Raw genomic sequence first — 25,428 nt, 5'->3', positions numbered from 1 at the left:
TTCTAGATGTGTCATTCACAATTGAAAGGAAGTCTAAGAAGCGGTAGATATGGTCTATGTGTGCTATTTCTATGCTTCCTGTTCTTACGTTTCGTTTCTGTATATTTTACTTTCGGTTTTGTACTTCAAACAGTTGAAAATACATTATTAATATTTTTTGTTTATGAAAAATATATTTCAAAGCGGTTTTAGATTGTACATTGATTCTCTACACTATACTTGTTTGTTTTGTCACATAAACTGAAATTAGGCAAACTATTAGAATATTAGCAACCAGGAAATGGTGGCGTGATTTCTACATAGTGCACCTTTAAGTATCAAAAGTAAAAGTATAAATCATTTAAAATGACTTATATTAAGCAATCCAGACAGCACAATTATTATATAAAAAAAAATAATGTGGATAGCCAGGGGCACACTCCAACACTCAGACATAATTTACAAACAAATCATTTTTCTTTCGTGAGTCTGCCAGATCGAGGCAGAATGGATGATCAGGGATGTTCTCTTGATAAATGTGTGAATTTCAAAACATAATTCTGCCCTGCTAAGCATTTAAAATGTAATGACTACTTTTGGGTGTCAGGGGAAATGTATGGAGTAAAAAGTACAGTGCCTTCGGAAAGTATTCAGACCCCTTGACTTTTTCCACATTTCGTTACGTTACAGCCTCATTCTAAAAATGGATTACATTGTTTTTTCCCCTCAATCTACACACAATGCCCCATTATGACGTCACAATACCCCATAATGACGTCACAATACCCCTTAATGACGTCACAATACCCCATAATGACAAAGCAAAACAGGTTTAGATATTTTTGCTACTTTATCCCCCCAAAAAACTGAAATATCACATTTACATAAGTATTCAGACCCTTTACTCAGTACTTTGTTGAAGCACCTTTGGCAGCGATTACAGCCTTGAGTCTTCTTGGGTATGACGCGACAAGCTTGGCACACCTGTATTTGGGGAGTTTCTCCCATTCTTTTCTGCAGATCTTCTCAAGCTCTGTCAGGTTGGATGGGGAGTGTTGTTGCACAGTTATTTTCAGGTCTCTCCAGAGAACCTTGTTTCTCATGGTCTGGGAGTCTTTATGTGCCTTTTGGCAAACTCCAAGTGGGCTGTCGTGCCTTTTACTGAGGAGTGGCTTCCGTCTGGCCACTCTACCATAAGGGCCTGATTGGTGGAGTGCTGCAGAGACTGTTGTCCTTCTGGAAGGTTCTCCCATTTCCACAGAGGAACTATAGCTCTGTCAGAGTGACCATCGGGTTCTTGGCCACCTCCTTGACCAACGCCCTTCTCCCCCGATTTCTCAGTTTGGCTGGGTGGCCAGCTATAGGAAGAGTCTTGGTGGTTCCAAACTTCTTCCATTTAAGAATGATGGAGGCCACTGTGTTCTTGGGAACCTTCAATGCTGCAGACATTTTTTGGTACCCTTCCCCAGATCTGTGCTTTCGCCACAATCCTGCCTTCAACCTCATGGTTTTTGCTGTGACATACACTGTTAGTTGGGGGACCTTATATAGACAGGTGTGTACCTTTCCAAATCATGTCAATTGACCACAGGTGGACTCTAATCAAGTTGATGAAACATCTCATGGATGATCAATGGAAACAGGATGCCCCTGAGCTCAATTTCAAGTCTCATAGCAAAGTGTCTGAATACTTATGTAAATAAGGTATTTCAGTTTTTTGAATACATTATTATCTCTCTCTCTCTCTTTCTCGCTCGCTAGCTAACCGGCCACCAGGACACCTGTTCACACCCAGGCTCCTCTCTCTCTCCTGGATACAGGCCTAGCCGCGGTCTGCCAGCACCATAGAGACATGATTGAAAAGGCCTCTGTGTCAAAAGCCCATAATGTCCCTAGTCACAATGCCTGAGGGGGCACACATTCATGGAACGAGTGTCCCGCCAATGGCCTGTTGATTGATTCTGTTAAAGAGGCTTATAAATGTTTGATGTTGAGAGAGCGAGAGAGAGAGAGAGAGAATAGAAGAGGACAGGCCATACCACATACCACAGATATCCTATTAAATGATATATGTAATTCTATGGGACACACAATCTAACTTGCTACTTCCATTCAGGAAGTCACTGTCTGTCAAATGGGGCTTTCTGCAGGCACTCATTCCTGCTTGGATTGATTGTGCTCTAAAGACATTCTACTGTAAATGTGATCTCCTTTTGTTTGTCATGTATTTAATAGGATTGATAATGGCAGGATAGCTATGTAGTTTAATGGAATCACAACGTATTGTGGATATGGCAATGGCACCCTTTTTATTTCTCTGTCCCGCTATTTATTTGTGTGGTGTAGATGTTGCCACGGTAACCAACCCAGGAAACGTACAGGAGTACCATGTTAGACGGTAGCAGGTAGCAGGCAGGAGTAGTGTTTACAGTAGTACCACGTTACAGAAGGTAGCAGGCAGGAGTAGTGTTTACAGTAGTACCACGTTACAGAAGGTAGCAGGCAGGAGTAGTGTTTACAGTAGTACCACGTTACAGAAGGTAGCAGGCAGGAGTAGTGTTTACAGTAGTACCACGTTACAGAAGGTAGCAGGCAGGAGTAGTGTTTACAGTAGTACCACGTTAGAGAAGGTAGCAGACAGGAGTAGTGTTTACAGTAGTACCACGTTACAGAAGGTAGCAGACAGGAGTAGTGTTTACAGTAGTACCACGTTACAGAAGGTAGCAGACAGGAGTAGTGTTTACAGTAGTACCACGTTACAGAAGGTAGCAGACAGGAGTAGTGTTTACAGTAGTACCACGTTACAGAAGGTAGCAGGCAGGAGTAGTGTTTACAGTAGTACCACGTTACAGAAGGTAGCAGGCAGGAGTAGTGTTTACAGTAATACCACGTTACAGAAGGTAGCAGGCAGGAGTAGTGTTACAGTAGTACCACGTAAGAGAAGGTAGCAGACAGGAGTAGTGTTTACAGTAGTACCACGTTACAGAAGGTAGCAGACAGGAGTAGTGTTTACAGTAGTACCACGTTACAGAAGGCAGCAGGCAGGAGTAGTGTTTACAGTAGTACCACGTTACAGAAGGTAGCAGACAGGAGTAGTGTTTACAGTAGTACCACGTTACAGAAGGTAGCAGGCAGGAGTAGTGTTTACAGTAGTACCACGTTACAGAAGGTAGCAGGCAGGAGTAGTGTTTACAGTAGTACCACGTTACAGAAGGTAGCAGGTGGCAGACAGGAGAGTTGTTGTAATTTAAAAGGTGTGAAGGAAATTAACAGAATATTGCTATATACAATGCAACCCACATCATTACAATTTCTTGGTTAAACCACAGCACATGAATTTTTAGTTTTGGAGTCATTTATTAGTGAAAAAGGAATCAAACAAAGCCATTGTATTAGCTGTGAATTACTAGAGATGTCCATCTACTACACTAGGCAAATTAAAATCTGCATCTCAAAGACATTTCCATTGTGATTTTCATTCTTCCCCTCTAATCAAGGTCTGATTTAGTCCTGGGACATCGGGTCAGTGCGATGAATTATCAGGTGGAACAGAACACCAGCAGTACTCTGGACCTCCAGGCTGGGATTTGAATAGCCCCTTTGTACTACACCATGAAATAATATCGTTGTCAGCTAAAGATTTTCCCAGAGTTTTTTTTGGAACGTTTGTGAACACTGACTGGACAATATAGTAATCTTCTTCTTCTTGTTCTCCTAGATGCTACACAACAAGCATGTGATGGTGCGTGTGGGAGGAGGCTGGGAGACCTTTGAGAGCTACCTGTTGAAACACGACCCATGTCGGATGCTCCAGATCTCCAGAGTGGAGGGGAAGACCTTTCCCATGTCCCCCAAGTCACCCAACACCAAGGACCTCACCCCAGACAGCTACTTGGTGGTGGCCGCACACTACCGCAGCAAGAAGTAAAGATGGCCGCCTACTACCGCAACAAGAAGTAAAGATGGCCGCCTACTACCGCAACAAGAAGTTAAGATGGCCACCTACTACCGCAGCAAGAAGTCAACTGGCGCTTCAACCAAGGGGATCAGTTTGAGCAAGGCGAGGATGGTGATGGCCTACTACAGCAACAAGAAGTAAAGATGGCCGCCTACTACCACAACAAGAAGTAAAGATGGCCGCCTACTACCGCAACAAGAAGTAAAGATGGCAGCCTACTACCGCAACAAGAAGTAAAGAAGGCCGCCTACTACCACAACAAGAAGTAAAGATGGCCGCCTACTACCGCAACAAGAAGTAAAGATGGCCGCCTACTACCGCAACAAGAAGTAAAGATGGCCGCCTACTACCACAACAAGAAGTAAAGACATTCATGAGGACCTGAGGAAATGACCTCTTGCCTTTCCCAACTAGCAAAACTGATTGAAATGACAGTGACACAGGGCAAAGCCAGCTGACACTGTCATTCCAACCAGATTCCAACCAGTTGCTTGTACAGTATGTCTTCTAGTTGATGTAAGCCACAGCCGGCCCACCTGAGCTACAGAACAGACAGTGGCCAGCAGGTATATATCTCCTGTCCTAGCGGTCACGGCAAACTAGCGTCACGGTGACGGTTTGATTTGGATTTCTAGCCTTTGAGAATAATCTATGCAATCATTTTGACAATCATTTTTAGTCGGGGATTGAGGCTGGTATATTTGGTTCTAAAAGCATGTTTTCTAATGTTACCTTGTGTGTAATTTGTTTGACTTTTGTCATTCATTCATTTAATAGTGTGAAAGTATAGTATGACTTCTGTAATAATTGATATATTCTGAATAGTGATTGGATATTGGTAAAGCTGAATCTGGACATGTTCCACCAATCATGTTCCTCCTACGGTTCCACGAATCATGTTCCTCCTACGGTTCCACCAATCATGTTCTTCCTACGGTTCCACTAATCATGTTCCTCCTACGGTTCCACCAATCATGTTCCTCCTACGGTTCAACCAATCATGTTCTTCCTACGGTTCTACTAATCATGTTCCTCCTACGGTTCCACCAATCATGTTCTTCCTACGGTTCTACTAATCATGTTCCTCCTACGGTTCCACCAATCATGGAGTTTCTCCTTTCCTTGTTTTCTAAATATGTGTTTATTATGGTGCTGATTATGGATTTCTCTGTAATGTCTATTATGAGTGATTCTCTTTTTTTCACGAGCTAGTTCTGCTCTCCTGTTTTGAAGTTAAAAGCTTTTGATCATTTGTTAAGGAACGCTATTAACATCATTATTGTGAGAAGATTATTTCCGAGGATTAAAGAGACAATCAAATGTAGAATATTTCTTTTTGATTCTTGTGAATGGCAATAGGACTGATCCAGATAACATGTATTGTATGGTCTGTCTACGGTAGATTTGTGTCCATTCAACCTCATCCCCTGGCAAATTGCTAGAGAGCTGGCTGGTGGACAAGACTCGTGTTGATTGCTACTTTACTGACACCTACTGGTATGTTACAGTACTGAAAATGGCCATCCACAACTACAACGTGATGGCTGGCACTGGCTTGTTCCAAGAAGCCTTGCGAAACCACACTAACAGACATGTTATAACATGACATTCAACCAACCGTCAGAGCAACCTCCAATCAAATCTAATCCTCTTTTATTCGCATTTACAAAATAACCTGTTTTACAACAGCATAGAAATTGGAGTCGTTATCCTTCATCAATGTTATTCAGTCACAGAACAAATAGTATATTTTACACACTCTAGCCCACAGGTGTCAAACTCATTCCACGGGGGGCCGAGTGTCTGCGGGTTTTCGCTCCTCCCTTGTACTTGATTGATGAATTAACATCACTAATTAGTTAGGAACTCCCCACACCTGGTTGTCTAGGGCTTTATTGAAAGGAAAAACCAAAAACCTGCAGACACTAGGCCCTCCGTGGAATGAGTTTGACACCCCTGCGTCTAGCCTATAGTGCTGTGCACTACTTTTGACCAGGACCCATAGGGTTGTGTTCAAAAGTACACGTGATGACAGGGAATAGGCTGCCATTTGGTAGAGCCTGGAGCACCGACAGATCACTGCTGGGTTACACTACAGATTACAACTATGAACCAACCAGGAACTACTAGAATTCAATGACATCACTTTATTCACACAAACTACTAGAATACATAAACAATCACCAAGACAACACATCGTTTTATAATACAATTTATTGAATTTATTTTAAAAGAGGACGGAACATTAGATTTGAATCATTCAAACAGAATAGGGCCCAGTTTCCCAAAAGCATGTTAAGGATAAATGAATCGTTAGACCCTTCGTAGGAACATCGTACAATTTCCCGAGCGGTTTCACAAAACCATTGTTATTAACGTTGCACTGGAAAACGCTCGTAAATCTGATAAACTACCTCAGACCACTCGGAGAACAGCTAAATGCGTCCGTACATGTTTTTAAAAATATTTTTAATAAACAATCTCCGGTAAAACATGAACCTAGAATCACATGTGTTTTTCCGTCTGTGACCGCCGATAACATCTGAACAAAGTTGACTACAAATACAAAGTTGCCAATGCCTTTGCAATTTATACAAACAAGCGACGAATACAAATATGCTTCTAGTGCAAAACGATGACTGTTTTAAAATATAAACAGTAGGCTATAGGACCATTTTAATCATATTGAAATACATTTAATGTTCAATCAACTGAATTATATTTTGTTACTTGAAGGCTACTGTCTGAAACTAAACCAATTCACCTTGGTGGTGTGCGAATTCACCTTGGTGGTGTGCAGACAGGTTTTATATTATTCTTAACGAATTCACACAAAACAGAAAAAAATGCAACAATTTGTCTGTGAAACTATATATATATATATACACTGCTCAAAAAAATAAAGGGAACACTAAAATAACACATCCTAGATCTGAATGAATGAAATATTCTTATTAAATACTTTTTTCTTTACATAGTTGAATGTGCTGACAACAAAATCACACAAAAATTATCAATGGAAATCAAATTTATCAACCCATGGAGGTCTGGATTTGGAGTCACACTCAAAATTAAAGTGGAAAACCACACTACAGGCTGATCCAACTTTGATGTAATGTCCTTAAAACAAGTCAAAATGAGGCTCAGTAGTGTGTGTGGCCTCCACGTGCCTGTATGACCTCCCTACAACGCCTGGGCATGCTCCTGATGAGGTGGCGGATGGTCTCTTGAGGCATCTCCTCCCAGACCTGGACTAAAGCATCCGCCAACTCCTGGACAGTCTGTGGTGCAACGTGGCGTTGGTGGATGGAGCGAGACATGATGTCCCAGATGTGCTCAATTGGATTCAGGTCTGGGGAACGGGCGGGCCAGTCCATAGCATCAATGCCTTCCTCTTGCAGGAACTGCTGACACACTCCAGCCACATGAGGTCTAGCATTGTCTTGCATTAGGAGGAACCCAGGGCCAACCGCACCAGAATATGGTCTCACAAGGGGTCTGAGGATCTCATCTCGGTACCTAATGGCAGTCAGACTACCTCTGGCGAGCACATGGAGGGTTATGCGGCCCCCCAAAGAAATGCCATCCCACACCATGACTGACCCACCGCCAAACCGGTCATGCTGGAGGATGTTGCAGGCAGCAGAACGTTCTCCACGGCGTCTCCAGACGCTGTCACGTCTGTCACGTGCTCATGTGCTCAGTGTGAACCTGCTTTCATCTGTGAAGAGCACAGGGCGCCAGTGGCGAATTTGACAATCTTGGTGTTCTCTGGCAAATGCCAAACGTCCTGCACGGTGTTGGGCTGTAAGCACAACCACCACCTGTGGACGTCGGGCCCTCATATCACCCTCATGGAGTCTGTTTCTGACCGTTTGAGCAGACACATGCACATTTGTGGCCTGCTGGAGGTGGTACTCTCCTCAGACAGTCTGCTACACCTGCAAAGTGGTACTCTCCTCTGAGACAGTCTGCTACACCTGCAAAGTGGTACTCTCCTCAGACAGTCTGCTACACCTGCAAAGTGGTACTCTCCTCTGAGACAGTCTGCTACACCTGCAAAGTGGTACTCTCCTCAGACAGTCTGCTACACCTGCAAAGTGGTACTCTCCTCTGAGACAGTCTGCTACACCTGCAAAGTGGTACTCTCCTCTGAGACAGTCTGCTACACCTGCAAAGTGGTACTCTCCTCTGAGACAGTCTGCTACACCTGACAGTTCCTGAATAACAGTCTTTATGAACCCATCATAACAGAACCAGTAGAAAGGGAGAATACAGCCTGGTCCAACAATGGGCTGGTTGTTCTCTGAACGTCCTTCTGTAAAAAAAATTGTGAAGAAATAGTTCTTCAAGAAAGATTTTTTTACATTCACAAGCACTTGTGGTAATCTTAGTACAGTAACACAATGTTTGTCTTCATTGAGTAGCCAAGCTATCGGTCAATCCACAGACATCTTGGATATCTCAGTTACAATCACATGCTTCTGAAACTTCACAAGAGATAAAACTAAGGTGATAAAAATCAAGAGGATTTAGGCTGCTTCTCCATTCAATTAGAATTCTAAAAGTTATTAGTAAGACAAGAGAGATTCAATATCTCCCAGATAAAAGCACAGATTTGCAGGACACAGCCTGTCTGAAAGCATAATATCTCTTATCCACCTTTATGTTTGGATGTTCAGGGAATAGAAGATAAATGATACTTAAAGGTTGATTTAAATTGGTAGATAAGTGATTTGGCATTGTTGGGCTCCCGAGCGGCACAGCGGTCTAAGGCACTGCATCTCAGTGCTAGAGGCGTCACTACAGACACCCTGGATGGATTCCAGTCTGTATCACAACCGGCCGTGATTGGGAGTCCCGTAGTGCGGTGCACAATTGGCTCAGTGTCGTCCGGGTTTGGCCCGGTCGGTAGGCTGTCGTTGTAAATAAGAATTTGTTCTTAACTGACTTGCCTAGTTAAATAAATGAGTTGAGAGGAGGAAACAAAAGAAGATGAGGAAGAGGAGAAAGTTGGAGGAAGAGGAGGAGGTGTGGTGAGCTTTAGTGTTAATACTGGAGAAAGGCCTGTCCCAGTCTCCGCTGTCTATGTACCACCAATGTCAATATAAATATCAAAACAGATACCAAACATTAAGAAACTATAAGGAAGAGAAGAGTAACTGCAGTGAAATAAGCCAGGGACCTGTGGAAAGAAGCCCCCTGATCTCCCCGTGTCCGCCAGCAGGGGAGGACACAACACCTCAGCTCGTGCTGTATGGGGTGGACCGAAGGCCGATTCCACCAAGCTCTGGCTCACCCTCAGGTGTCTGAAGGACACACTGTGGTCCTCTCACAACTTGTTGGTAGTGGCCTTGAGAGCCACGGAAGCCCTGAGGTGGTATGGACAAAATAGTCTCGACCCCAGACAAAGTATCACCCACAACATCTAAGGTCCCGGCCGCCATGGCCTGACAGTGCTGCGGCGCCTAGGGGAGGGATCTCTTCTGGGCCCTGAAGGATGGTGTTAAGGCTGCGAAGGTTCAACTGAGATAGGAACAATAGCACACCTGAACTTGGTTAAAATAATTGTTTAATTCAAAAGTTAATAAATGGCAAATGCAATTTCCGTATATACGGGGTCACTGTGTCATCACGCAGGACAAGACAGAGAACTGATTTGTTCTTGACAAAGATATTATAATATACTCATGACAGAGATAATTCCCGTTTCCGAGCCGGCCTGTCAGAGTAGAGACTGGGTGTGGTTTAGACTCACCCAGCCTATCGTTGGTGTTGGCGCTTAAGCTAGTCCCAGCCCCTTAGCGCTCTCTGGTGTCCCGTCGCTGTTGCTGTGTAGATTACGCTCCCTCACCCCAGAGACTGAGGTCAGACAGCTCTGCAACATTGTCTGAGCTATTTGCACCTGTATACAAAGCCCACTGTTCTCGCTCAAGGCTAACCACAGCTTCCCAGCACACTTATCTGAGGCTAACTGTTACTTCCAGCACACACACACAGACACCCAGGCTCCCAGGCCAACAGTTGCTAATATTCAATCACATGTGTTATAGTATTGGGTTATAGTGCATAACTCAGAACCTCACAGATGTTCTTCGTGTGTATAGTTGATCTGTTATTGTCTATTGTACACCACAGTCAGCAGTCTCCTGATTCACCCCCCTCCCTCTACACCCCTCCTGTGCCTCTCTAAGATTAGCACAGTTTCGGACACACAGAACAGAGCCCTTCTTGCCACACACACACATTATTGTTCATATATTAGGCCTTGTACATTGTTGCATACACACATATTTCAGGCTGTGGCCTCATGGTTAGGCTATGAGAACTGTTACTCCTGAGAACAAAGACAAATGTCAGGCCTACATGAGTCAGTAGCTTAAACTTTAATTAATGCAAAATCCTTCTAGTTTATAGTTATTTTAGCACGCTAAGCTTAGCAAAACCCCACAATGGGGGCGGAGTTGATTCGGAAGAGCAGGAGGAGGCAAATTTGATAAGGACTCACCCCATTCCTCCACAAAGGAGAGAAGACCGCTTTTTTAATAATGGGATTTTTAAACCGTTTTACATGTCTTTAAAAAGGTATACTCTTGTTTGAATTATATGTGCACATTTGAAATGGCTTTTACAGATTGGATATTTTTAAAATTAATTATTTCTTAGGTTATTTTATTGTTTTAATAACAACATGTACTTTTAACATATTGTAGCGACCCGCACAGACAGCTGTGTGTTATGTGTTAGGCTAGTAGGTGGTTGTGTTGTACTGACCAGTACACAGTGTTCGCGGGGTCCGACATGTCAATCAACCTGCTATCTGCCAATCACGGGAATGCCTGGAATGTTCTGATGCCGGGCATCGTGGTGATTGGCGGAGTGGCGTGGAGGGGGGTTGGGCAGGGGGGTGGAGCATCGGAAGTTAAGACCAGGTTCACCCTTTGTTCTCCCTCTTACGTCTGGGCTTCACAAGAGAAGGTCACGGTTGGCTTGTGGGTTATCTTTCATTTATTTGGCGTGGGCTACGGCCAAACAGTAGCCTGTGTAAAGTTAGGTTAATAAACCGTCAATTCGTAAACTCAAACCTCTGTCTGGATAATTGTTCCTTTATGATCTAGTCAGGTCATTACATTGGTGTCAGAAGTAAAAACGTCGATAAAAGTTAGCCAGCTAGCTAGCTGACTTCTGTGGCTAGCTACCGTAGGTGAGAACGGGGTTGAAAATGCTTCGAGGGAATCCGAAAGTGAAGGTGGAGGTAGGGGACGATTATGGCCAATGAGGTACGTGTGAATGGACGTCGGTGGGTCTGGCTGAGGAGATCGCCAGGGCGTCGGAGCCCAGAGGCCGCTTGAGGGAGGACATTAGAGTGATGGCGGCTGAAGCGGGCATGAGCGCTTTGTCGACTGCTTCGCGCCGATTCTGGTGGGCGGACCGAAGGGGTGACGTCGACGAGGAATCTGGGGCTCAGGATGTAAACAAACATGGCGGCGCCCGGTTCCCAGCTGCGTCCCTAGCTGTTAAGACCCCGAAGTATTCCGGTAAGGCGGATTGGGAAGCTTTTCATGCTCAGTTTGAACTGTTAGCTCATTTTAGTGGCTACTGGCAGGTGCCCCTCTCCCCAGAGGCCAGAGCCAAAACTGTGTTCTCCACTAACAGAGGACACTGGCAGTTCAATGTCCTGTGTTTTGGCCTGTGCAACGCTCCAGCTACTTTTGAGCGTTTGATGGACAGGGTGCTGGATGGCATCCCCGACAGCAGTGTCTGGTATACCATATATAAAGGCCTCCTCACAATGGCCTTATCATACAAGGCTCTACAGACAGATTAAAAAATACATAGGATATTTTTGCGTTGATGATGTATGTATTGAAGTCAAGTGGTTCAACATTCAAGTGTATTTTATTGACAACATAGAACTGCTTGTACAAGGCGACGGTCGGTGGAAGTCTGGCGCCACCAAGTGGACAATTTGTTTTGTTCCCTTGTGGCATCAACGCTTCCTGAGATATTTTATAAAAGATAAAATGTTATGTCAATATTATTATCTGCAAATTGTTTCTCCCACCCGTATTTGATAGATTATTCCAATTTAGCTGTAAATCTGGTTTTAACTCAATAAGGATTTGTCTAGTTTCCGATTGGAGGGCGGATGAACGCGTGACTTTGTATCCTACCAATGTGTTACATTGTATCAGTGAAAAGTGTCTTTTCCCGACGTTGATCAAATCCCGATCTATGCCACCATTTTTTAACAGCATCATTATCTTTGATATTTGATGTAAAGTTTACAGAGCTCATTTTGCTGTAAGCGTTTCCGGATTTGACGTGTCTGAGAACGGCACCTTCCTCCCGAAAGCATTGCGGTATCGCTTCTCGGCCTTTTGGCTAAGATCAAGTGTAGTAACTGACCAACGGATCAGTGGGGTGGGGATCCCGGGGAGTGGGGGGATGACCGCCAAGTGCGTTTTTTACATGGACGACGTCAACATTTTATGCACCGACCTTTTATCCATCGACAGGACCCTGGACAGGACCGACTGGTACGGACGAGTCTCTGGGGCGAGACTGAACAGAGACAAGACCGAGGCCCAATTTTTCGGACCATGGGCAGACCCAGACTTGACCAGACTACCACTGACGGTTAAAACGACGGACATAAGGGTATTGGGGGTAAAGTTTGACCGGGAGGGAGGAGGGAGCGGCAACTGGAACGGGATCCTGGGGACAGTAAGACAGAGACTGGGTTTTTGGGGACTACTACAGCTGACTTTTGAGGGCAAGGTTTTAATCATTAAAGCTGTGATTTTACCTGTGCTTTTATTAATCAGTTCTGTTTTTATCCCCCCACGAAGGAGTCTTTTAGCCCTGGAGCGGATGCTTTTCTACTTCCTGTGGGGAAGCAAGTGGGAGAGGCTGAGGAGGGAGGTGGTCAAGAGGCCCAGGTCCAAGGGGGGGAAAGGCTTGCCTGACCTCTACTTGTTCCTGGGCAGCCGCTACACAGCGTTACATCTCACTCTTGCCACCTCCCCGGCCAACAACAAGACCCAGGCCCTCGCACGGTTCTGGCTGGGATCTTACCTCAGGACTCTGAGGCTGATCCCAGTCGACCTGCGAGCCCCAGTCTCTTTCCTGCTCCCCACTCACTACGCCCAGCTCCAGAAATTTTTAAGACATTTTAAACTGGAAAAAGAAGCAGTCACGGTTTTAACTAAACATCGCTCTCTTCTCTCTCTTGTGCAGGATCGGGAACCAGTGTGTCCAGTACGCGGGCTTGCTATAGGCGAGCCCACAACGGTTTGGCGTAATGTGGCCCATCCTGCTCTCCTGAATCGGCACTGGGACCTGTCCTGGATGGTCGCCCACGAGATCCTCCCGGTCGGGGCCGTTATGCACTCACGGGGCATGGCGAGGACACCCGCGTGCCCCCGACCAGGCTGCGGCCTGGAGGAGTCGGTGAGGCACCTGCTCTGTGAGTGCAGAGCCGCCAGGGACCTGTGGAAGGAAGCAGGCCCCCTGATCACCCCGTGTCTGCCAGCAGGGGAGGACCTAACGCCTCAGCTCGTGCTGTATGGGGTGGGCCGAAGGCCTATTCCATCGAAGGCCTTCACCAAGCTCTGGCCCACCCTCACGTGCCTGAAGGACGCCCTGTGGTCCTCCCGTAACCTGCTGGTAGCAAAAGGCGTAGAGACCACCCCCCAGGCAGTGGCCATGATAGCCACGGAAGCCCTGGGGTGGTACAGAAGGAGGGGGGCCTCGACCCCAGGTGAAGGGTCCCCCACAACACCCTAGGTCCCGGCGGCCACGGCCTGACAGCGCTGCGGCGCCTAGGGGAGGGATCTCCTCTGGGCCCCGAAGGATGGGACGGTAGTTTATCCAGAGGAGCAAAATGAGGCGAGTTTGATAAGGACTCACCCCGCACCTGTACAAAGGACCGAAGACAGCCTTTTAACAAAGTGACTTTTTAACATGTCTTTCTTTTCATGTCTTAAAAATGTTTTACTTTTGTTAAATCATTCGTACACATTTTAAAGGGCCTTTACAGATTTGATGTTTTTACCAAAAAGTACTTTTATTCATGGTTGTCTTTCATTGTTTTAAAACAACATGTACTTTTAACAAATTTAAATGTAATTTCCAAATGCTGTGTTTTATGCCTTATTGCCGTTTTTTATGTGTATAAATGATGTAAAAAAATGTATGAGCTGTTTTTAAAGGAAAGGTGTCAATAAAAAAATTTCCAAAAGAAAAAAAAAACTGATTATGTAATTGTATTTCAATGAGAAATGTAAATAAAATTCTTTATCCAAAAAAAAAAAAAAAAATCTGTTCTTATCAGTTTAATATCTGATACGTCCCCTATCTGGGGACCATATATTAAATTGATTTTTGGAATAGGGAGATGGAATAGGGGCTTGCTCCGTCCACTCCACGCATCGACCTGGTATTGCAGTACCTCCAGGAACGGTGCACCCCCTGCCGTTGTAAAGAAAAAGCAGACGAAGCCAACCGGATGGTTCGTTTATTATAGTCATGATGGATATTGCGTTTAATTAAGCAAGTCTATGTCACTAGATAGTGTTCAGTCACCCATTTAATCAAAACAAATTCAAATAGTTTTTGATGCTTTAATGCCGTTTTTATGTGTATAATATGATGTACAAAAATATATATGAGCTGTTTTCAAAGAAAATGCAACAATAACATTTTTCCATAAGAAAATATATGTTCTCTGGGAGACCCGCCAGGGACCTGTGGAAGAAAACAGGCCCTGATCTCATGTCCGCCAGCAGGGGAAGACCTAACGCCCCAGCTCGTGCTGTTATGGGGTGGGCCGAAGGCCTCCACAAAGCTCTGGCCCACCCTCACGTGTCTGAAGGACGCACTGTGGTCCTCCCGCAACCTGCTGGTAGAGAAACGAGTCCCTCATGGTGTACTCTTGTACTATTTCAATCAGGAAACAACTGTCTTTACCTACTAGCTTTTTTGGAACAAGGTTGTCGAGTTTCAAAACAGGAAATGGATTTTCAAAATGTAGTTGTCTTTTTAAAACATAAATACATTCATCAAAAGAACACGACTGCTTGCAACAACAAAAAAGATTAACGCGACTATACTTGTCTCTTGTGTTCAAGCGGACAAAACAGGAAGTTAGTTTTGTATTTTAAAAATCCCAGTAGATCTATACATTTTCTTTGCAGTCACTAAAATCATGATGATCAAAATTGGAAGTGCAACTATCCAAAGGTACAGAATTATGGGAAATGACTCATTTTAAGCATATTTCACCAACCAATATTACAAATCAAATTTGATACCTGATTTCAAAAAAATATTTCAAAAATGAGCAGATTGTGTGCCTGATTCATTCATCAGTACCATCCCAATCCAATTCCATGTATTCAATACATGGCTGGTTTGCTCTTTGTTTTGTCGACTTTCCATTGGCGTACAGAAACACAATCCACAACAGAGCTAAGGAAAGGTGGAGGAACACAAGTTCAAGTGCTTAATTTGAGCCGAATCCTGTCGGGACAAGATCCGGCACCTCTACGTTTTGGACTGTTTCGTTCCGGACCCTATTTGGCCGGATCTGGTACCTCTCGTGGCATGAAAAATAAGTGTCACTTTTTACAATGTAAAGTTCTAATAAACACGAACAAAGTTCATTCGAGTTGCCTCATCCTTAATTCCCCCCCCCCCCTGTATCTCTCACCAAACTAGAATGAGATTCCCTTTCTAAAATCTCTCTCTGCTCTGATAGACATGAGCCTGCAACTCTCATCTCTCCAGCGTCGCACTTCATCATTCCCCTTATAGAATCATACGAAGGGTTCTGGAGGAGCTGAAGCACGCATGAGAAATTGAAATAAATGTGCCAAAGTTATAGAGTTACTGCTGTCTGTTCAGAAATACATTTAATAATTCAGAATAGCCTACTACACCATGAGAACGCCTAAACGTTTGCCACAGAGGATAAATAGCCTATTGGAGTGTACAATACAAGGCATAGTCTACAGTCGGGGACGCGCGCATAGGCCATCACCAGTGAGTGAGCCGCACATCTTTGGGTGAATCAGTGAAACTGGAAAGCATTTTTAGGACTATAATTTCCTATAGTCTCCACACAACTAGGCGTTGGCTATTGATGGACTCAAGAAGAGGTGGTTTTCATTGATCTCAGTTTGTCAGTGTCAAAGTAGCCTGTCATTTCGCTCATTTCTGAGCTATTATGGTGCTTTCGAGATGAATCGGGAAGTCGGAGCTCTAGAAAGAGGCCAGTAGAAATAGTAAAAATAAAGAAAAACCCTTGAATGAGTAGGTGTTCTAAAACTTTTGACAAGTAGTGTACACACACTGTATATTCCGGACTATGACATTGCTCGTTCTGATATTTCTTAATATCTTTCTATTACTTTTTGGTTTATATGTGTATTACTGCACTGTTGGAGCAAGATAAAAGCATCTTTTTATATATATATATATATCTGTGTACGTGACCAATTAACTCTGATTTGATTTGTGTGTCCATCATAAAGCGTGGCAGGTAGCCTAGTGGTTAGTGTTGGGCCAGTAACCGAAAGGTTGACGGTTTGAATACCCGAGCCGACAAGGTGAATAATCTGTTAATGTGCCCTTGCGCAAGGCACTTATAACCCTAATTTGCTCCAGGGGTGCTGTACTATGGCTGACCCTGTAAACTGCACCTTTCCAGTGTATGTGACAAATTGTTTATTATTTTACATTATTTATAAACACATTGTTATGCTCAGCGGTCTAAGGCACTGCACCTCAGTGCTAGAGGCGTCACTACAGACCCTGGTTCGATCCTGGGCTGTATCACAACCGACCGTGATCGGGAGTCCCATAAGGCGGTGCACAATTGCCCCAGGTCAAAAACAACAGTCATCTGACAACTTTATTTCAACAAAATGACATTGGCATGACTTCATGCACCTCAAAGTGGCAAGAGCCTTTGAAGCACTAGGTGGGTATAGGAAGAAGAAACCTCAAGTATAAAAAGCAAGGCAGGTATAAATGCAATACTTCCAAGTGCACAATAACACCTGCTGGTTCAGGCTCTCTTCCCATTTCCTTCTGAGATCTGCAGAGTTATCATCGTGGACAGGTACGCCCCAGTGGATGACAGATCTGCAGAGTTATCATCGTGGACAGTGGATGACAGATCTGCAGAGTTATCATCGTGGACAGGTACGCCCCAGTGGATGACAGATCTGCAGAGTTATCATCGTGGACAGGTACGCCCCAGTGGGTGACAGATCTGCAGAGTTATCATCGTGGACAGGTACGCCCCAGTGGATGACAGATCTGCAGAGTTATCATCGTGGACAGGTACGCCCCAGTGGATGACAGATCTGCAGAGTTATCATCGTGGACAGGTACGCCCCAGTGGGTGACAGATCTGCAGAGTTATCATCGTGGACAGGTACGCCCCAGTGGATGACAGATCTGCAGAGTTATCATAGTGGACAGGTACGCCCCAGTGGATGACAGATCTGCAGAGTTATCATAGTGGACAGGTACGCCCCAGTGGGTGACAGATCTGCAGAGTTATCTTCGTGGACAGGTACGCCCCAGTGGATGACAGATCTGCAGAGTTATCATCGTGGACAGGTACGCCCCAGTGGATGACAGATCTGCAGAGTTATCATCGTGGACAGGTACGCCCCAGTGGATGACAGATCTGCAGAGTTATCATCGTGGACAGGTACGCCCCAGTGGATGACAGATCTGCAGAGTTATCATCGTGGACAGGTACGCCCCAGTGGGTGACAGATCTGCAGAGTTATCATCGTGGACAGGTACGCCCCAGTGGATGACAGATCTGCAGTTATCATCGTGGACAGGTACGCCCCAGTGGATGACAGGGTTGGGGTCAATTCCATTTCAATTCAGAAAGTAAATCCCCCAAAAAAATTCCTCATTGAAAAGCATTGCAGATAATTGTAATTTCAGTGTACTTCCTGAACTGAAATGGACTGAAACCTGGTGAATAACGGTAGTCCTATTACCATCCTGACAACAGACTGCATACCCAAGAAAGAACATTATGACACCGGTGTATGTTTGGATAAAATAATTCCTGGAACATTGTCATGACAACAATATTACTGAACAGGTTGAAATGAGAGGAAAAAAAGAAGAAATATTCATGCATAAAAAAACACTTTCATCAGGCTTTCACGACTCAAACCTCTTACCTCATTTAAAATATAGCATTTTCTTCATACATTACAAACCAATACAACGTGTAGCAAATAACTTATATTGCACAGACATATGAAAATCAAACACTAAAGTGAAGTCAACTGAATAGTGCTGGTGCGTGAACTCTAAAACATTCATCAGTAGCTATGGGAAACGTAGTTCTTTTCACACTGATCTACAATAGAAAAGTCAACTGAATAGTGCTGGTGCGGGAACTCTAAAACGTTCACATGTGGTTCATCAGTAGCTATGGGAAACGTAGTTTTTTTCACACTGATCTACAATAGAAAATGTCATTTGAATCATCTAGGCCTATTTTGAACAGTAAAAAGGACATTGTTGCATAAAATCATTTTAGAAGGAAAATATACTATACGGTAAATAGATCACAAGAATGAGAACATTCCTCAAAGTTCAAAATGTCTGAAACAATTGCAAAAGAAGTAAGCGGCATGGTGTTAAAGCTGGCAAAGTTGAAATGGCTGAGAGAAAGAAAGGCGAGAGGACAAAGAACACAAAGAGAGAGAGTTCACTGCAAGACGCCTGGTACAGTTTATCGATGTAGTGTGAGAGCATATTTCCTCCGAGTGTTTATATTCTATTCATAGCTACGCCACCCTGTCTGTTCTAAAGCTCCATTGGCTGGCTTGCATATTCTCTTGTATATCTTGGCATTAAGGGAGGCATGTCCTGTGATTCACACGGCCAACATTGGCCAACAGAATCTTTATTTTTTATTTTTTTAACCAGCGTCAAAGCCCGGCAAACTATCCTACGAAGTTGAGAGATGCAGACACACAATCGGCTCTAAAAAAATAAATAAAATAAAAAACTTGCATTTAAAAATAAAAAATCTAGTAGAAGGGCTGACATTTAAAAAAAAAAAAAGCCTTTAAGTCAACTGGTACCATCTTCATGTTGTTAGCTGAACCTCAGTCTACATTGAGACTTCCAGGATCTCTCCATGTCTATCTTTAGCCTACCTGCCACTACAAAACAGAAGAAAACATGGTATTAAAGGATGGAATAGACACAGCTCACGCATCTCCTCAAAAAGGGGAAAAGCATACTCGTAGACAAATAAATGACCTGTTGAGAGAAACAGGAAACATTCGAACAACAAGTGGGATGTGGCATAAATAAAGCAGATTCAGTCATTCATGTAGTCGGAGACATTAAAACGCCTTTATGTTTTGGCCTACATCCTTTAACTATTCTAGCTCAAAACAAATGACCTATATGATTCATTCATTATTTAAAAAGGAATATATATAAGCCAGCAAAGAATACAAGGTTAGGCCGTCTTGCCTTTCTCAAAGGTGTGCTGGTTCGTTAAGAGACTTACCTCCTGAAGTTGCAGGCAGACTGTGACATGACATAATCTGTGTTGAAAATATGAGGACTAACCTTCATCCCTCCTCCTCCTCCTCCTCCAGGCGGAGACGGTCTCATCTCTTGTTTCTCCATCTCCTTATTCTTTTTATTTCTCTCAACTGCTTGGGGGTTTTTGACACCCCTGTAGGTTGTCTAAGAGGAGATGGAGAGGTCATAATGGCAGCTACAGACACACGGCTCTGTCCCCACTGGAACCCTATTCCCTATATAGTGCACTACTTTAGACCAGGATCCTATAGAACCCTATTCCCTATATAGTGCACTACTTTAGACCAGGGCCCTATAGAACCATATTCCCTATATAGTGCACTACTTTAGACCAGAGCCCTATAGAACCCTATTCCCTATATAGTGCACTACTTTAGACCAGGGCCCTATAGAACCCTATTCCCTATATAGTGCACTACTTTAGACCAGGGCCCTATAGAACCCTATATATAGTGCACTACTTTAGACCAGGGCCCTATAGAACCATATTCCCTATATAGTGCACTACTTTAGACCAGGGCCCTATAGAACCCTATTCCCTATATAGTGCACTACTTTAGACAAGGGCCCATAGTGTTGACTACACTGTTACAAGTCTAACGTCTCTTATCATGTGTTCAGTTGAAACGAGTTAATTCATCATCTTCAGTTCACTTCATCGATCTTTTCAGAAATGGGTCTTGCATAATTGAGAGAATTTACAGACAAGAGTTTTACTAGAATACAGGCCTACATGTGCATGTCATGATCTGACTAGAAATATTATGTTGAACGTAATTCTATTTGTACGGTTAAACACTAGATACAGAAGGGTTGCAAATCAAACAGCTTCCAGAGAGAGGATAGTGCTCGCCATTGGGCAGGGAAGCCAGTTATCAGACTTCCTGAAAGAGGATAGTGCTCGCCATTGGGCAGGGAAGCCAGTTATCAGACTTCCTGAAAGAGGATAGTGCTCGCCATTGGGCAGGGAAGCCAGTTGTCAGACTTCCTGAGAGACATTCAGTACAGTTCATGCAGACAGATAGCCGTTGCCAGGTCGTCACTAGTTACCACAGCCACAAAGTCATAAACACCACGTATTTCTACAATTGATCTTCTTAAAATATTATGTTAAACCTAACCATAACCACACTGCTAGCCTTATGCCTTAAATTAAGACAACAACAAAAAAATCATGAATTTTACCATTTAGCCAATTTTGACTTTGTGGCTGTCCTATCTAGTGGGAACCCAGTTGCCAGCTGTTTGACACATGCTGGATTATATGACCTCCAATGTGGCAAGAGGCCTGGTCCCAGATCTGTTAGAGGCATTAAGTTCCAGTATATAGTGTTGTTGTGTCGGGGAAAGCATATAGCCTGGTTCCAGATCTGTTTGTGCCGTCTTGCCAACTCCTGTGGTCAACGGAGTGACAATAACCATTGGACAGCACAAACAGATCTGGAACCAGGGTAAGGAACGTTTAAAATAAAGTTAAGACAGAATGACAAAGTGTGCAGCACCAGAAGTGAGAGGTGGGTCGTGTGGGTGGTGGGAGGAAATACCAGCCGAGTCAAAACATGGAGCTAAGAACACGGTCTTCATACTCACCTCGATGCTTTAGTAGGACCACATGTTTTATGGGTTGGATACAATTGGCTTTGACTGAAGAATTTCTGCATAACAGTAAAAAAAAATACCCACCAGTCTTATGAGGAGCTACTAAACATTATGATTGAAGAGACTTTAGTAGCCTTGCAACAAAGGGTACAAAACACCATAGATTGAATTTCTAGATTGGATTTCTTGGTTCAAGGCTCGTTATATTCGGCTAACCTTTTCACACTACGGAGCCGAAATCAAGCCGAGCTGCAGTGTGCTGACCTGGTTACACGGCACATCTACCGTACAGATGTAGGATCTTCATTTGAGCCAATTTGCTACAGCCTGAACATTATCACGCAGCAACAGGATAAGTGAATTATTATGTGTATTATAATTAAATTGATTTTTTTTTTTTTGTAGGAGTTGATACATTTTTCGTAAGGGAAAAATCGAGTCTGAGATATCACAGTGGAAATTACAAAGTTCAGAAGACTTTTTAAATCTCAAATATACTGCAAGTTCTCCTGCAGCAGGGTGATCACATTAAGATCCTACATCTGTAGCTGCTGGAACCGTACTGGGAAGGGATTGGAGCCAGCGCAGTAGGGGTTTTCGGTCAGTTAACACGATAGTGGTAAAAGGGATAGGTAATGAGATGCCTTCTCTCTTCTCCCAGCAGACTCCACTCTGTCTCAGGAAGCTCTTCTATACGAATAACAAGACTGGGAGAGTGGCTGGCTGCTGAGATGAACTGGTAGAGTTGGGACAAATAAACCATACCGATCACTTATCACAGGCATTTTGGCAGATATCGTTCATTACGATAAGTAGCCTATACTAGAGAAATGTGTTTTGAAATGAAATGTTTTCTAATATGACTGATTGTTCATGGAACAATAGATGGCTACAACAATACAACTAGTAGTAGTAGTTTAAAGGATTTAATTTTTTTTGTACAGATGGTGCACATTAAATGTTATAAACTTTATCTCATAAATTCAGGCAATTTATCACAATATGGATTTGTGTCCGTATCGCCCAGCTCTACTGACTGTTCAGTGGTTGTCTACAGTACGCCACTTAGAAGACCCTCATCCCAGCTAAATGACTCATGGTACAGTGGTGTACAGGATCCCTGTGGGAACTGACCCCACAACCTCACCACACCCTAATCCAACTGAGCCACACAGGACCACCATGTGTGGGCTATATAGGGCTGGTTTCCTGGACACATTAATCCTAGTCCTGGACTGAAAAAAAGAATAATTTAACAGTGAATCTCCATGGAAAATGCTTTTCAATCCTGGACTAGGCTTAATCTGTGTCCGGGAAACCAGCCCTTTGCTGTACCAGTGTAAGCCTACCGTATATGGTTGTCATAACAACTTGTCCAAAACAGTCATACCTCTTTCTGTCTCTTCTCAGCGGCCTCTGCCAGCTCACGTCTCCTTGTCTCCTGGGAAGGAAGCAGAACATGTTGAGTGGGAGGAAAATTTTAATAAAAAAATTAATGTTAAATGAAATTAATGAGGAGAAAAAAAAATATTAAAGTAATGAGAAATGAAGAGCAGAAATCTGAATGGGAACGTATAATTCTTATTGTTTTGGTGTTTATTGGTTACGCTGTTTTATGTTACATTGTTTCATTTTGGAATCCAAATATATGTACTATTTGTTTACGATGTTGACCTGAAACATAGACAATTGTGTGTGTGTGTGTGTGTGTGTGTATACATAGACAGCTGGCAATATATATAAAGTGTAGCTCGCTAGTTACCGGCAGCAACCAAGCTAATAATGAACCTAGCTACTGTAACAAGTTACTTACTCGATCTGGTGTGGTGGACAAGTCGTTTCCAGGTCCACCAAGGCACGGTAAGCACATCCCCATACTTGAGCAAGGAAATCAACTTTTTAGTTTCAGTGTTGAATGTTTGTTGGCTACTTGACTAGATTGAGCTAGTTAACGTTAGTTCGCTAAATCTAGAAGAACCCACCAGGCAAGGTTAGCAAAAGTGCCAAGTTAGTTACTCTTGTGCACGTCGACAAAGTGGCTACCCACTCTGCTTTTGCTAAATCTACGAGCTAACTAACTATAACCATGGAGGAACAGACCTTAATCACCACGGAAGGGCCAACCTCCAACCATTCTCATCAGCAAGTTTTTCCAACTGTCCAACCAAAACCACTGCCTTGTCTACTTGTATATTCCCAACAGTCATCTAGAACAGTAGCAGTAGGATGCTCAATTTAACAGCCTTTCAGCCTAACCCAATAAAATAATGTTTTTTACGCCGTATATCCAAAGGCATCTCACCACTCGGACAGGCTGCACACAACACTGAGGTATACAGACCGGCTGCATAGTGTGTTCTGAATATATTTGTGAACCGCTTTGCGAGCTGAAACACAACCCTTTTGTCGTCTGCCATGTGCGATCGAAGCTGCCGCCCTGTAATTAGGAGTCACCAGCTTGTCGTCAGCAACACACAAAAAAAAAAAAGTACTTCCGTGTTGCGGAATTTAAGAAACTTTCAAAATAAAAGTCCCCCACGTAATATTATATAAAGTGTGAAAAACTTGTATTTATTCATGATATATGAACAACTATTGTCTAAACATTAACAATGACTCATATTTGTTCATATTTAAGTTGCATTTGCATTACATTTGTAAAAAAATATATGTTCTAAGGTCAAATAAATGTTCCCAATGCAAATCAACACAAATGGAATGCCTATTTGCCTATAGAGCAACACATATTCTGGGTGCCACAGTAAAAGTATTATAGGAAATACTCAGGGGTGTCTGTAGAATGTATATATGGAGTCATTCCATGGTGTTCTGAATAATACGGAGTATTGCCAATATGTATTACATATACAGTGATTTGCATTGTGATCAATGGAATGGGTGGAGAAAGGCCAGCATCATTCTAGGTGTTATTCCGTATGAATCGTTTTTCCTGTAAAGTGCTATATTTGTACCGTATAGTTTCCAGGCACCACATTTTAAGCTGTTTGACCACAGTAAAAGTCCAGCAACATTTCCTATGACCTAGCATTTTGTTTAAACCGATTTGTATTCTAGGGACTCTAGTGAGTAGACTGGACGAGGGACTCTAGTGAGTAGACTGGACTAGGGACTCTAGGGAGTAGACTGGACTAAGGACTCTAGTGAGTAGACGACTAGGGACTCTAGTGAGTAGACTGGACGAGGGACTCTAGTGAGTAGACTGGACTAGGGACTCTAGTGAGTAGGCTGGACTAGGGACTCTAGTGAGTAGGCTGGACTAGGGACTCTAGGGAGTAGACTGGACTAGGGACTCTAGTGAGTAGACTGGACTAGGGACTCTAGTGAGTAGACTGGACGAGGGACTCTAGTGAGTAGACTGGACGAGGGACTCTAGGGAGTAGACTGGACTAGGGACTCTAGTGAGTAGACTGGACTAGGGACTCTAGTGAGTAGACTGGACTAGGGACTAGTGAGTAGACTGGACTAGGGACTCTAGTGAGTAGACTGGACTAGGGACTCTAGTGAGTAGACTGGACTAGGGACTCTAGTGAGTAGACTGGACTAGGGACTCTAGTGAGTAGACTGGACTAGGGACTCTAGTGAGTAGACTGGACGAGGGACTCTAGTGAGTAGACTAGACTAGGGACTCTAGTGAGTAGGCTGGACTAGGGACTCTAGTGAGTAGGCTGGACTAGGGACTCTAGTGAGTAGGCTGGACTAGGGACTCTAGTGAGTAGACTGGACTAGGGACTCTAGTGAGTAGACTGGACTAGGGACTAGTGAGTAGACTGGACGAGGGACTCTAGTGAGTAGACTGGACGAGGGACTCTAGTGAGTAGACTGGACGAGGGACTCTAGTGAGTAGACTGGACGAGGGACTCTAGTGAGTAGACTGGACGAGGGACTCTAGTGAGTAGACTGGACGAGGGACTCTAGTGAGTAGACTGGACTAGGGACTCTAGTGAGTAGACTAGACTAGGGACTCTAGTGAGTAGACTGGACTAGGGACTCTAGTGAGTAGACTGGACTAAGGACTCTAGTGAGTAGACTGGACTAGGGACTCTAGTGAGTAGACTGGACTAGGGACTCTAGTGAGTAGACTGGACGAGGGACTCTAGGGAGTAGGCTGGACAAGGGACTCTAGGGAGTAGACTGGACTAGGGACTCTAGTGAGTAGACTGGACTAGGGACTCTAGTGAGTAGACTGGACGAGGGACTCTAGTGAGTAGACTGGACGAGGGACTCTAGGGAGTAGACTGGACTAGGGACTCTAGTGAGTAGAC

General features: G+C 43.8%; 1 protein-coding gene and 2 pseudogenes across 4 annotated transcripts; 2 read left to right on the top strand and 1 right to left on the bottom strand.

The window, feature by feature from the left end:
- The first annotated feature begins 12,302 nt into the window (after positions 1-12,302).
- Positions 12,303-12,444, top strand: LOC129849231 (U2 spliceosomal RNA; annotated as a pseudogene).
- A 1,787-nt stretch (positions 12,445-14,231) lies between these two features.
- LOC129849230 (U2 spliceosomal RNA) lies at positions 14,232-14,412 on the top strand (annotated as a pseudogene).
- A 2,410-nt stretch (positions 14,413-16,822) lies between these two features.
- On the bottom strand, positions 16,823-23,717 carry LOC129849229 (small VCP/p97-interacting protein-like). Of its 4 annotated transcripts, none has more exons than XM_055916167.1 (5): positions 23,448-23,717; positions 22,959-23,022; positions 22,536-22,586; positions 19,509-19,690; positions 16,823-19,152 (listed from the first exon to the last, which is right to left on the bottom strand). In XM_055916167.1, the coding sequence occupies exons 2-5, from the start codon at positions 23,019-23,021 to the stop codon at positions 19,143-19,145; spliced, it is 306 nt and encodes a 101-aa protein (XP_055772142.1). In that variant the 5' UTR covers position 23,022; positions 23,448-23,717; the 3' UTR covers positions 16,823-19,142. The 4 variants fall into 4 exon arrangements, with proteins under 4 accessions (XP_055772142.1, XP_055772141.1, XP_055772144.1 ...); XM_055916166.1 differs by lacking the exon at positions 23,448-23,717 and adding an exon at positions 23,246-23,441; XM_055916169.1 differs by lacking the exon at positions 23,448-23,717 and having other exon boundaries at positions 19,571-19,690; positions 22,959-23,441.
- Positions 23,718-25,428: the final 1,711 nt, after the last annotated feature.

This window comes from Salvelinus fontinalis, unplaced genomic scaffold, assembly GCF_029448725.1.
Source record: "Salvelinus fontinalis isolate EN_2023a unplaced genomic scaffold, ASM2944872v1 scaffold_1400, whole genome shotgun sequence".
Classification (NCBI taxonomy): domain Eukaryota; kingdom Metazoa; phylum Chordata; class Actinopteri; order Salmoniformes; family Salmonidae; genus Salvelinus; species Salvelinus fontinalis.
The sequence above is the reverse complement of the archived record's forward strand: the minus strand, read 5'-3'. Positions and strand labels throughout refer to the sequence as shown.

Coding starts and splice junctions, on each gene's coding strand:
- LOC129849229 (XM_055916167.1), bottom strand. CDS start 23,021: ATGGGGATGTGCTTACCGTGCCTTGGTGGACCTGGAAACGACTTGTCC. Junction 22,587..22,958: donor TGTCCACCACACCAGATCGA/GTAAGTAACTTG, acceptor CTTCCTTCCCAG/GAGACAAGGAGACGTGAGCT. Junction 19,691..22,535: donor CTGAGAAGAGACAGAAAGAG/GTATGACTGTTT, acceptor ATCTCCTCTTAG/ACAACCTACAGGGGTGTCAA.